The sequence below is a fragment of the Rousettus aegyptiacus genome, unplaced genomic scaffold, assembly GCF_014176215.1.
Source record: "Rousettus aegyptiacus isolate mRouAeg1 unplaced genomic scaffold, mRouAeg1.p scaffold_m13_p_15, whole genome shotgun sequence".
Lineage (NCBI taxonomy): Eukaryota > Metazoa > Chordata > Mammalia > Chiroptera > Pteropodidae > Rousettus > Rousettus aegyptiacus.
The window spans coordinates 24,610,641-24,625,003 of NW_023416290.1; the positions used below are offsets into that span (position 1 = coordinate 24,610,641).

At 36.4% G+C, this 14,363-nt stretch overlaps 1 protein-coding gene across 1 annotated transcript in view; it reads left to right on the forward strand.

Annotated features, from left to right (window-relative positions):
- Positions 1 to 14,363, forward strand: part of PRKDC (protein kinase, DNA-activated, catalytic subunit) — a 194,065-nt gene that overhangs the window by 149,224 nt on the left and 30,478 nt on the right. The window contains exons 69-71 of the mRNA XM_036233299.1: positions 5,253 to 5,442; positions 9,037 to 9,211; positions 11,614 to 11,804. Of these exons, the coding sequence (XP_036089192.1) occupies positions 5,253 to 5,442; positions 9,037 to 9,211; positions 11,614 to 11,804 (556 nt within the window). The remainder of the gene's footprint in view (positions 1 to 5,252; positions 5,443 to 9,036; positions 9,212 to 11,613; positions 11,805 to 14,363) is intronic.

Here is a 14,363-nt window from a genome sequence, read left to right on the forward strand (position 1 = left end):
TTCTCTCTTCTCTGAAAAAAGTTTATGTAAGATCTTTCTTATTTCTTATTTGAATATTTGAAATAATTCACCGGTAAAACTATATGGGCCTGGAGTTTTCCGATGGGGAAGATTTTTAATAATGCATGTAATTTCTGTAATAGATATAGAGCTATTTAAATTTTCTATTTTTGTGTCAGTTTTGTTAGATTGTATTTTTTGATACATTTTTCCATTTCACCCGAGTTGTCAAATTTTTGGTATAAAGTTACTTGTATCTTATTATTTGTAGATTCTGTGGTGGGAACCCCTTTTTCATTTCTGATATTAGTGATTTCTGTTCTTTTTTTTCTTGATCTTCTTTTTTCTTGATCTAACCTGTAGAGATTTGTCAGTTCTATTGATCTTCTCGAAGGATATGTTTTGCCTTTGCTAATTTTCTTTATTATCCGTTTTCTATTGCATTAATTCCTATTTTCTTTCTACTTTAGACTGATGTTGCTCTTATTTTTTTAGTTTCTTAAGGTGGAAACTTTGATCATTGATTTAATACCTTTTTCCCCTAATGTAAACATTAAAGTTGTACATGTCTCTCTAAGTACCATTTTAGCTGCATAGTATGTTGTATTTACACTATCAACTTAGTTCACAATACTTTCTAAGTTTCATGTGATTTTTCTTTTTTATCCACAAAAAGTTAGAACTGTTTTAATTTCCAAGTAGGTAAATTTTTTGTCCCTCTTATTGTTACTGATTTCTGAATTACTTCCATTGTGGTCACAAACCACAGTCTATATGGTTTTAATCTTTTTAAATTTAAATTTGTTTAGACTTGTTAATAGCCCAAATTTATTTAGACTTGTGTATGGTCCGTTTTAGTAAATATACCATGTGCACTTGAAAATCTTGTATATTTTACTGTTCTTGGAGGTAGTATTTAAATTTCAACTAGATCAAAGTGATCTATGGTATTTTTCAGATTTTCTATGTCTTTATTGTTTTGTTGTTGTTTTGGGTTCGTTTTGTTTTGTTCTGTTTTTGTCTACTTTCCTTAGCTGCTAAGATAGGGATTTTAAAATATAATTCTATGGTATGGATTGTCTGTTTTTCTCTTTAATTTTACTTTTCCTTACTCTCATTGATAATTGCTGTGTCTTCCTGATAAAATGTCCTTTTTATTATTTTCTCAAAGTAATGCTATACAGGCATACCTCAGAGATCCTGCATACAGTTCCATACCATTGTAATAAAGCAAATATATCAATAAAGTGAGTCACACTAATCTTTTGGTTTCCCAGTGCATATAAAAGTTAAGTTTACATTATACTGATGTCTATTAAGTATAGAATAGCACTATGTCTAAACAAATAATATACATACTTTAATTAAAAGTGTTTTATTGCTAAAAAGTGCTAACCATCATCTGAGCCTTCAGCAAGTCATAATCTCTGTGTTGGTTGAGGGTCTTGCCTAGATGTTGATTGCTGCTGACTGATCAGGGAGTTGGTTGCTAAAGATTGGGGTGGCTATGGGAATTTCTTAGAATAAGACAACAGTGAAGTTTGCCACATTGATTGACTCTTCCTTTCACGAACAATTTCTCTGTAGCATGTGATGCTATTTGATAGCATTTTACCCACAAAACTTCCAAAATCTAAGTCAGTCCTTTCAAACCCTGCCACTCCTTCATCAGTTAAGATTATGTAATATTTTAAATCCTTTGTTGTCAATTCAATAATCTTCACAGCATCTTCATCATAGTAGATTCCATCTCAAGAAATCACTTTTTTGATCATCTGTAAGAAGGAACCTCTCATCCATTTTGACCTCTTACCATGAATCACAAATGGTATTTGTGGTATCTAGAATGGTAAATGCTTTCTAGAAGGTTTTCAGTTTAGTTTGCACAGATTCATTAAAGGAATCACTATATGTGGCAGCTATAGCCTTACAAAATGTGTTTTTCAGTTATAAATCTTGGAAGCCAAAATTACTCTTTGATCCATGGACTTCAGAATGGATGTTGTGTTACCAAGTTACAACATTAATCTCATTTTACACCTTCATCAGAGCTCTTAGGTGACCAGGTGCATTATCAATAAGCAATAATATTTTGAAAGTAATCTCTTTTCCTAAGCAGTAGGTCTCAATAGTGGGCTTAAAATATTTAGTAAACCATGTTGTAATCACATGTGCTGCCATCCAGGCTTGTTGTTCCATTTATAGCAGCAGTCTTCAACCTTTTTGGCACCAGGGACCAGTGCTCCTATTAGAATATAATGCCTGATAACCTGAGGTAGAGCTGAGGTGGTGATGCTGCAAATACAGGTGAAGCTCACTTACCTACCACTCACCCCGTGCTGTGCAGCCTAGTTCCTACCAGGCCACGGACTGGTACTGGTCCGTGGCTTGGGGGTTGGGGACCCCTGATTTAGAGCACCAGGCAGAGCAGATTTAGCATAATTCTTAAGGGCCCTAGGAATGGTTAATGAACATTGGCTTCAACTTCAAGCTCCCAGCTGTATTAGCCCTTAACAAGAGAGTCAGCCTGTCCTTTGAAACTTTGATGCCAGGCACTGACTTCTCTGTACCTATAAAAGTCCAAGATGGTATTTTCCAATATGGAGCTGTTTCATCTACATTGAAAATCTCTTGTTTAGTGTGGCCATCTACATTAATTATCTTAGCTAGATCTGGATAACTTATTGTAGCTTCTGCATCAGTACTTGCTGCTTCACCTTGCACTTTTATGTTATGGGGATGGCTTCTTTACTTAAACCTCACAAACCAACCTCTGTTAGCTTCAGACTTTACTTCCACAACTTCCTCACCTCCCTCAGCCTTCATAGAATTAAAGGGAAATAGGGACTTTCTCTGGATTAGGCTTTGGCTTAAGGGAATGTTCTGGTTGGTTTGATCTTTCCAGACCACTTAAGCTTCCTCTATATCTGCAATAAGGCTGTTTTGCTTTCTTATCATTCATGTTCACTGCAGTAGCATTTTAATTTTCTTAAAGAACTTTTCCTTTACATTCACGACTTAGTTATTTGGTACAAGTGACCTGGCATTCAACCTATTTTGGATTTCGACATGCATTTCTTACTAAATTTAGTTATTTTTAGCTTTTGATTTAAAGTGAGAGAAGTAGAACTCTTTTTTATTTGAACAGTTAGAGGCCATTGTAGAGTTATTAATTGGTCTCATTTCAGTGTTGTTGTGTCTCAGGGAATACAGAGGCCTAAGGACAGGGAAGGAGATGGGGGAATGCCCAGTCACTGGAGCAATCAGAATACACATGTTTATTTATTAAGTCACTGTCTTATATAGGCACGGTTCTTGGTTCCCTAAAACAATTAAAATAGTAATATCAAGGATCACTGATCACAGAACACCATAACAAATAATAATAAAAAGTCTTGAAATATTATGAGAATTACTGTTATCGCTGGGGTGATGTGAAATCTGATGTTCCTTCAGTGGCATGGTGGGGCAGGGTTGGGGGGAGTGCGTCTCAGTTCTTCCCTGCTGACACAGCAAAGAATTACAGCTCAGCAAGATTTAGAAGAAGTAAAATTTATTGAAAGTTCATTTTAGAAGGAGATGGGCCATATTAAAGAAGGCTGTAGCCCCCATGGAATTTAGGAGGTGAAAAAATAAAAGATAAAAGAGTACTGTCCTAAGGAGGAGCAGGTTTTCAGTGAAGAGAGCTGTAACAATGCGGAAGGTCGGTTTATATTTGGGTCATGATGGGAGGTTCTAGATGATCTGCATATGAGGTTACTTTGACAGTTGGCTGCCATATAACCTTTTGCCTACTGTGTATGTGCTTACCCAGAATTCAGTCTTTTATAATTAGATTCATGAACTTCTGGCCATAGACTTTGTATTATAATGATGGTATAATGAGGCAAAGTTATGGGCAGGTTGGGTAGTAGTTTTTGCACATGCGTTTGTGGCTAGTTTAGCCGGCACCTTTGTGTTCCATATATACATACATATATATATATGAATGACACAGAGACACAAAGTGAGCAAATGCTGTTGGAAAAATTGATTGATAGTAACTATATGGTGACAGATGGGTAGAAGACTTCTTGTGGTGATTACTTTGTAGGGCGTATAAATGTTGAATCACTATGTTGTACAACTGAAACTAATATTGTATGTCAACTAGAATTTAAAATAAATTTTTAAAAAAAGAACTCCCAGGGGGGGAAAAAAAATCTTTAATTTATACAAAACATAGTATCTGCACAGCTCAGTAAAGCAAAGTACAATTAAATAAGATATGCCTATATGTATATGTGGGATGTGGGAGGGGATTCCATATGTATACATAGTAACATATAGTGAAAACACAAATAGGTAATATATTTTTGCTGTAAACAGTTTTTAAATAGTATATTCAAAAGAATTTATATGGGAAAAAAAGTCTTTATAATTACCACTTCTGGTGCTCAGGCTTTCCTCTGGTATCATTTCCCTTAAGCTGAAAATTTCCCTTTAGCTATTCTTATAGTATAGATTGGTCTGTGATGGATCCTCTAAGTTTTCTTTTATCAGAAGATATCTTTATTTCATTGTCATTCCTGTAGAATGTTATCCATGGATATAGAATTCTAGGTGGATCCCCCTTTCTCCTCAACAGTATATTTGACTTAATATTTCAGAAAAGTCATGGTTATTCAAATTGTTATTCACCTATATGTAATGTATTGTATTTTTTGGCATAGAAGGGCAGGGACATGATGACTAGTTCTATTTGGGAGGAAAAAGGATGACAAACACGATTTGACCTGAGTAGCTGGGTGGATGGAGTGCAGGAGGAAGAGTTGTTTGTAAAGAAGATGATACATTCAGTTTGAGACATGTCGAATTTCCAAGGCCTTTATGATACTAGTTATTATTTCTATTAGACAGTTTGTACATAGAAATCTGAAGTTCTGGAGAAAAAGTTATTATGCTAGTGATAGAGGTCTGAATGTGATCAGACCCATTCATTAGAGAAAATTGCTTGTTTAAAGGCTTTATTTTGTGGAGGTAAAGGCAATAAGTGAAATCTGAAAAATTCTGTTGAAATATCCTTGATGATATTTAAAAAATTGGTTCATTAAAATGGATGTTAAATTCAGTACCTAGAGTGTATATTTGTAGAAAATGAGCAAAAATTTAGTAACTAGAATTTCTGTCTGTGAATGCTATCCAGTAGTTTCCTGTATATCAGAGATTTCTTTGATGAGGCATCGATTCTAATTTTTCTTTGTTTCATGTAGATGTTTCTTTCTCAGCAAAATAGAGGAGAAACTTACTCTTCTTGCAGATGATCATAGTATACACAGGGATAGAGATGGAGATTCCAATGACGGGATGGAAATACAGGAGCAGGAAAGAGATATTTGTTCTCTGATTAAGAGCTGTAAGTTTTCCATGAAAATGAAGATGATAGATAGTGCAAGAAAACAGGTAGGTACTCATATATTTATGCTCCTCTATTGTATCACAGACTTTTCTTAAATGAGCTTTTTTTTTTTTAAAAACTTAGCTTTTCTTTAAAATCTAAAGCTTAAAGATAATTGAGTAGTTTTTTTCTCTTTATAAGAAAATAAGGAAACACTTTAAATTATCCAGAAAATGTCTAAAGTTTTTTTATACTTAGTAATCACTTCAAAATGGTTATTTTCTCTTATTGAAAAAGAAAATAAACCTATGCTGAATGAAGTAAGTCAGATAGAGAAAGATAAATATCGCATGGCTTCATGTACAAGTGGAATCTAAGGAACAAAATAATAGCAACAAAAATGGAAATAAACTCATAGATACAGAGAATATTTTGAGGATTACTAGATGGGAGAGGGGTTGGGGGGAGAGCAAAAAGGGCAAAGGGATGAAGAAGTACAAATGGATAGTTACAAAATAGACATGGAGATGTAAAGTGTAGCATAAGGGAAATAGTTAACAATGTTGTAATAAATATGTGAGGAGGAAGAGGGGTACTAGATTTAGTGCTGTGATTGCTTTGTGAGTTATATAGATCTCTAATCACTATGCCGTACAACTGAAAAGAATAATTGTATGCCAACTATAATCAGAAAAAAAAAACCCAACTCATTGAATTGTACAATGTAAATACAAGCAACTAATTGTCTATTATATTTCAATAAAGCTGAAAAAAAAAAAAAGAAACCTAATATCACATTTGACTTTCTTTACAAAATGAATGCTTGCCAGTTAGTTACAAATTATATTTAGGTTTAGTTTGTAGGAATCTATTATTTGATAATAAGACCTTTTGTATTTAATATAAGTATGCTTTGGTTAAATGCTGCATATAAACTATTTAATTATATCATATATTTGAATACACTAGGGGAGCTTGCTTTTTTAATGACCCCGTATCAATTGCTATTATAAAGCAAAAATAAAATTTTTGAATTTGCATAGCCTTTAAGACACTAGGTATTTCTATTAGACAGTTTGTACATAAGAAATATGAAGCTCTGGAGAAAGAGTTATTATGCTAGTGATAGAGGTGTGAATATGATTAGATTGTGGCTAGTCTTGAAACCATGGTTAGTGAATAAGGTGACAGGATCAGTTCCCAAAACAGACCAACAGTAATGGGGTGAGCGCAGGAGGATGCTCAAAGGAACCAAAACTGAATGACACGATTAGAGTCTGATCACGGGACTGTGAAACCACAGGGGAAGGGCCAGAAATCATCATTGTCAATTACCAAAAAGAGTGAAGGTGTGGAAAGATTGAAAAGTGTCTTTGCATTTAAAAGGAGGAGGTTGGTGTTGAGTTTGAGAACCATTTCACTGGAGTAAAAGAAGTTAGATTTTAGTGGAGAAATAGATGAGAGTAAGGATATGGGGACAGTGAGCACAGGCTGCTCATTAAGAAGCTATGACAAAGAGGAACAAATGAGATCAGGGAAGAATATTTTTTAGAATAGAAGAGAATGGAGATGTTTAAGTTTTAATGGAAGTAACTAATGAGTCAGAAGAGATTGGACATAACAAAGGAATTGCTGGTGAAATGAGATTCCTTGTGGAGGTTAGTGGGGACAGAACTCAGGACAAAGGTGAGTTTTCACTCAATGGAGGGTAGGAAGGAAGAATGGGCTTCAATGTCAGGAAGAGTAAGAAATCTCATGTTTTCTCTGAGAAGTGGGAGGGGAAGTCACTTGCAGAGGGTGAGCAGGAAGGAAAATTGAGGAAAATGAGGTTTGGAGATGACTCTGCACTTGGGGAGAGTGTGGGGGAAGCTGACCAGCATACTAGAAAAGGATTGTCAGACAGCATAGAACCTGGTTGGTGTTATCTCCAGGGAACCTGTAAGTGGAGGAGCAGAGAAGTATGTGCTTTGATTAACCAAGGATGTGGTTTTGCCAGATAGGTGTGACACCTGATAAATGATACCTAAAGCCTAATGATCTGAAAATATTGCTAGGAGAATGATGGGAATGATTGGCTTGCTTAATTGGACACTTGACCTTAGCCAAAAGGCTGAGAAGCAATGGCTTGTTTAATTGGACATGGAAGAAATTGAAAGCAGAAAGAGGGCAGGGAAAGTTACCAGAGATCTTAAGTAGCTTATCAAACAAGCATAGCAGGAATTTGGTGTGTAGAAGAGGTTTGTGGTCAGAATGGGATGATCTGAGTTTAAGAGCTTGGTGGTGAAGGAGTTCTGTATAATGATGGGGATCTGAATAATGGTAAGCTAAGAAACTGCACCCACCATTCTAAGGGGGAAAGGTGTTATCCCTGTCCTCATGATCACTGTGTAGTGACAGGGCGAGAACTATAGCAGCATAAGGTGGGCGAAGAAAAGAGATATCAAGAATGCTAGGATTGCACAGGGAAGAAGAAAAATTCTTCCTGGAATAGAAAGACTTCATGGAAAAGGAGGCATCTGGACTGGGCTTTCTGGGAATAGTAGGATTTGGACTTGGTGAGGAGACAAGGATACTATAGGTGTCAGATATATTCAAATAAAACCATGAAGGTGAGAAACTGGGAACTACAGAGTTCGCTCTGAGCAGAGATTGTGGGGGTCTCATGATAGCTGGTTTGAGGTGAATCATGAAGCATTGGAATGTTGAAGTAATGACTGAAGACTATCCCATAGGACTTAGGAAGTCATTGAAGGTTTTTCAAACATCCTGGTTAAGTTAGAAACTCTGTGGAAGATTAACTGAGGGGGGAAAACCAACTACAGTCTTGAGTTAGAGTAGTAGTGGGAATGAAAACAATGAGAGATGTTCTGTAAAAGTATATAGAAGACCTGAGATAATAGGAATGAGGGAGAACATGCAGTTGAAGATGACTCATATTTTTAGCCTGGGTGGTTGAAAGGGTAGTAATTAGGAAGGCACAGGTCTGATGAAAATGTCCTTTGAAGTTCAGGAAAGAATTAATGGTATGGATTTTTAAAAAGTCACATAAGCAACCAAATTAAAAATAAATCGTAGAAATGACCTGAAGATCTATCAGTAGATGAGCGGTTAAATGAAATGTGGTCTACCCATGCAGTAGAACAGCTATAATAAGGACTGAAGTACTGATACACACTATAATGTGGATGAACCCAGAAAGTACTATGTTAAGTGAAAGAAGCCATAAACAAAATCACCATCTAGTTTCTGATTCCATTGATATGAAATGTCCAGGATAGGCAGATCTATGGAGACAGAAAGTAGGTTGATTGCCATTGGCTAGGGAAATGGGGAGTGAATACTAATGGACAAAGGGTTTCTTTTGGGGTTGATGAAAGTCTTCATGAATTAGACAGTGGTAATGGTTGCCTAACTTTTGAATATACTAAAAGACACCGAATTATACATTTTAAATGTTAATTATATCCCCTTGGTAAATAAAAAGACATCCACATAATTGAAGCTCAGGAGATGGATTAGCTACTCTAAGGTGAATTGTGTCATGCAAAAAGGGAAGCAGGTCAATTAAAAAAAAAAAAAACCTTCATTTATAAAATAATTTCATTTCTAAAATTATCACCTTTATGTCATCATACAACTTTCTCTCTTCTATTATCTAGAACAATTTCTCACTTGCCATGAAACTATTGAAGAAGCTGCATAAAGAGTCAAAAACAAGAGATGATTGGCTGGTGAAATGGGTACAGAGCTACTGTCGACTCAGCCATAGCCGGAGCCAAACCCAGAATTGTCCTGACCAGATTCTTACTGTATTGAAGACAGTCTCTTTGTTGGGTATTAGACTGCTCTTATTTATATAAGTTTAAGAATGCTATTTAATATTATATCTGTATTCTAAAGAAGTTTTTGAATACTTAGCTTAATTATGAGTCTAGTAGTTTAACTATTTTGAAAACTTTGTTTACATATAAGAACTACCTTGTAAAATATTAAACATGAAAACCCTTTTTCCTCCTCAGTGCTTCTCTTTTCATAATAATGTCACCTTTAAGACTGAGGGGAGAAAAACTTTCTCTGTGTGGGTTTTATGTGGACCTGATATGGCTGCTCTGTTGCACATGTCAAAGGGTACATAGTAGCACTATTACTGAATGTGCTCCCAACCGTATTCCCAAATTTGACTGTTCAGCAGGGCAGGGCATCATATCAGAGTATCAGCCTCAGTAAATGTGCAAACAGGAGAAGCAGCCTTTCTATATTGATCCCAGGATCAGAAAATCATCATTACAATTACTTAAGTATTTTTTATGTTCCCCCCCCCCCCAGAGGATATGTAGAAGATGTGTAGGAGGAGTAACTGATATTAAGATAACATTAATACTTATAAAAATAATTCTATTGCTATAGTAGTTATAGTATGGCTGTAGTTTGTAATAGCCTTGTGAAATAAGCAGAGCCAGTAGTTATAGTCATGTATCTGAAAGAAATCTGGCAGAGACTTGTCATCCCATGGCTGAGCAGGGAGGTGTGGTTGATGGGACTGGCTAGGAGACTGCCCTTTCCCTTTCATGCCCACTCCTCGCACCTCAGCAAGCTCAGCTGCGGGCTTGACTAGGGCTGGATAATTTTCTTTACCAGAGACACACAGTAAGATGTAGACCAGACCTTTATTATTTTTATTTTTTATTTTTTCAATTACAATTGACATTCAGTATTATATTAATTTCAAGTGTACAGGATAATGGTAAGACATTTCTATAACTTATGAAGTGATTCTCCCCGATTAGTCTAGTACCCATCTGGCACCATACATAGTTATTACAGTATTATTGACTTTATTCTCTGTGCTTTACTTTACATCCTCATGAGTGTTTCATAACTGTCAGTTTATACTTAATATTTTCCACCAAATCCCACAACCCCCTCCTTTCTGGCAACCATCAGTTTGTTCTCTGTATCTGTGAGTTTGTTTCTGTTTTGTTTGTTTGTTTCTTAGATTCCACATATAAATGAAATCGTATGGTATTAGTCTTTCTCTGTCTGACTTGTTTTACTTAGCAAAAAACCCCTGAGGTCCATCCATGTTGTCACAAAGGGCAAGAATTCATTCTTTTTTATTGCTGAGTAGTATTTCATTATATATGTGTACTACATCTTTATCCATTTGTCTTTTGATTGGAGCATTTAATCCATTGACATTTAAAGTAATTAGTGATAGTTATTTTAATACACCATTTTATTGTTTTCTGATTGTTTTTATAGTTCTCTGTTCTTATCCTCTTGTTCTTCTCTTGTATGTTGATGACTTTCTATAGTGATGAGTTGGATTTCTTTGTTTTTATTTCTCATAAATCACTTGTAGATTCCTGATTTGTGGTTGCAATGTGCTTCATATACACCAATTTATGTTTATAGCAGTCTATTTTAAGTTGACGATCGCTTAAGTTCAGACACGTTCTAAAATCACTACTATTTTTATCATTCCCTTCCACATTTATGTTTTTTTCATTTTCATTTGTGCATGTGTGTTTTTGCATATCCCTTACTTTATTGTTGTAATTACACATGATCTTCCTACTTTTGCCTTTTAACTTTTGTAGTAGCTTTAGTGTTCATTGATGCACTGTTTTTATTATATGTTTGGTTTTGTCAGTGAGAATTGATTTTCTTTGTGCTATTTTCTTATTCATATTTTTGTTTTTTGCTTTTTTTCCTTCTTTTTCTTGAAAAAGTCCCTTTAACATTTCTTGTAATACTGGTTTGGTGATGATGAGCTCCTTCAGCTTTTTCTTGTCTGAGAAAAACCAGACCTAATTTAAATGCATAAGTCTCTGATACTTATACATTGAGGTAATAGTATCAGTTTTAAAATCTCTGTTATTAATGTGTGTGCACAAATGTGTTAAAAAGAGCCATTTTCTATTATTGTAACAGATAGAATTAGGTGCTTTGACAAAATGCATAATTATGATGCTTAAATACCGTTTAATTAGTGTTTTAATTGCTTAACCTCTATGAACTTTGATATGGTCAATAATAATAAACATTTTTCATTAATGTGAGTTCAAGAAATCCTCTAACCAATATTTAAAGTCAATTTCTTATATTTTCAAGATTTATTTTAGTTAATTTCTTAATAGAAAACCTTTGTATACTACAAATTTCTTCTTTTTTAATTTATGGTATTCATTACTTCTGAAAAAATCTTGTGTATCTTTTTTTTTTTAATCCAATAGGTGAGAATACATCAAGCTACTTAAACGAAAATATTCTGGCTTTTCATGACCAGAACATTCTCTTAGGTACAACTTATAGGATCATAGCTAATGCTCTCAGCAGTGAGCCATCCTGCCTTGCTGTATTCGAGGAAAGCAAGGCTAGAAAAATCTTAGCGCTTTCTGGATCCACTTCAGAGAATACAGAAAAGGTAATTTATACTGGAAGAATGAACTTTTTATGTTTGTGTGTTATATGTCTTTAATGTGTAACCTTCTAGCTACATGTAAGAAATAATGAGTAGAGGGCAGAGTCAAGATGGTGGAGTAGGTAACCTGAGCGCACTGCCTCCTCTGATCACATCAAAATTACAATTAAATTACAGAATAATCAACACTTAGAACCACCTGAAGACTAGAGGAGCAGAATTCCTATAACCAAGGATATAAAGAAAACACCACATCAAGACGAGTAGAGGCAGAGACTAAACTGGTTCTGTACCCACACTGGGGTGATTAATAAACAGGAAGGATAGATCGGCTTTGGAGGTCCCTCCTGAGGAGCGAAGGGTCTCAGCTCCACACCAGGTTCCCCAACCTGGGGCAGCTGTGCCAGAAAGAGAAGTCCCCATAGCATTTGCAAGAGGCTGAGATACTGCTCTTAAATGGCTCTTGCACAGACTCACATACTCTAAGCTCCAGTACACAGGCAGCAGCTCAAAAAGTGCCAGAGATAGATAGAGGGAAACTAAATTGACTAACTTCAGGGCAAGCACTGGAGGGACAGGGAATGGGATAACTCTCAGGGGACAGGAGCACTGGTAGGCATGCTATTCTTTTTTTGAGATCTTCTTTCACCCAATTGGCCTAGCACAGGCAGGCACCAAATCTCAGAGCTCCATTACCCTGGCTAAGAACATTTGCCCTGTGTTGGTGACTTCCTGAGACCCCGCCCCACTCAACTCACTCACCTGGCCAATCGTCTTCTAGTGGCTCCTCCACACAAGCAACCTGCCTTGCTCATGCTGTGGACTCTACCAAAGATCCGCAAACCTCACAAGAATGGTGGGCCACCTCACTCAGTTCATGCAGAAGACTCTCAAAAGTCCACAAGCCCCACACAAGCAGCGGCCAGCCTCAACCTGTATTAATAGCTCTTGCCAACCTGCCCCTAAACTCAGCACAAGTGGTGGCTAGCTTCAACTTGTGTTGTATTTCCCAGAGGTCCCCAAACTTGGCATGGCCAGCCACAGCTCACATTTCAGTGCTCACAAAGGATCCCAAGATGAGCACAAGCAACATCTGGCTCAGCTTTTCTAAGCACCTCCAAGCCCAGAATAAGAAGCAGCCAACTACAGATCAATTTGTAGCTCCTACCAACCAGCACCACGCCCGGCACAAGCAATAGCTGATCTTGTCCCATATCACAGCCCCTCCCAGGAGGCTCTAGACCCAGTACACCAGATGGCCAGCCTTGGCCCATACTAGAGCCCCACCCAACACATTATGGGCTGCCTCAGCTGGCACCAGAGCCACATTAAAGTGACTTCCACTTCATGGAGTCACCCCTTCACAACAACTTATGCACTGAAGTAGCAGATGGCCTTCACAGCCAGTCAGCCTGAAGGTCAGTCCCACCCACATGGCAGCAGCAACTGAGACTCAACTGCAGCAGGAGAGTGCCCTTGAAGCACCTGGCTCAGGTGACCAGGGAAATTGCATTGCTGGGCCCTACAGGACATCTACATAAGGCCACTCTTTCAAGAATGGGAGATGTAGCAGATCTACCTAATACATAGAAAAAACAGAGAGAGTCAGTCAAAATGAGAAGAAAAACATATCCCAAATTAAAGAACAGGACAAAACTCGAGAAAAAGAACTAAATGAAATGGAGACGAGCAATATACTAGCTAAAGAGTTTAAAACCCTGGTTATAAAGAGCCTCAATGAACTTGGAAGAAGAATAGATTAACTCAGTGAGAACTTCAGCAAAGAAATAGGAAAAAAAGTAACCAATCAGAACTGAAGACTACAATAACTGAAAGGAAAAATACACTAGGAGGAATCAGCAGATTAGACGAAGCAGAGAATTGAATCAGTAATCTGGAAGATAAATCGCAGAAAATACCCATTTGGCACAGCAAAAAAGAGAAAAGAATTTTTTTTAATGAAGATAGTTTAAGGAACCTCTGGGACGACATTAAGCAAACTGACATTTATACCATATGGGTCTTAGAAGGAGAAGAGAGAGAGAAAGAGATTGAAAACCTGTTTCAAGAAATATTGACTGAAAACTTCCCTGGCCTGGTCAAAGAAATAGACATACAAGTCCAGGAAGCAGAGAGATCCAAACAAGGTGAACCCAAAGAGCTCCATACCAAGACACATTATGATTAACCCTTTTCCCATTTACCTTGAGAACACTCACCAGTGGTGCTTCTGCTACAGCATTTATCCTAAGATAACTCATGGATTATAGTTCTAACCTTATCCCCAAAGTTTGCCATGAAATATCTTGCTTTTATTATTATTTTTTGCATCAGTATAGAAAATTGATAGTCTTCAGAACAAATGACATCATTCTATTTATAGCATTCTGTTTTTAGTAGTTTGATTGCTGAAAATGTCAAATCTTAGAAAATGTAGCATTCCTGTGTGTGATGTTAAATAGACACTGGCAGCCATCTGCCCTTTTTTTTCCCCTAAATACTAAAAGGGTTAAAATACTAAAAGCTAACAACAAAGAGACAATCCTAAAAACAAAAAGAAAA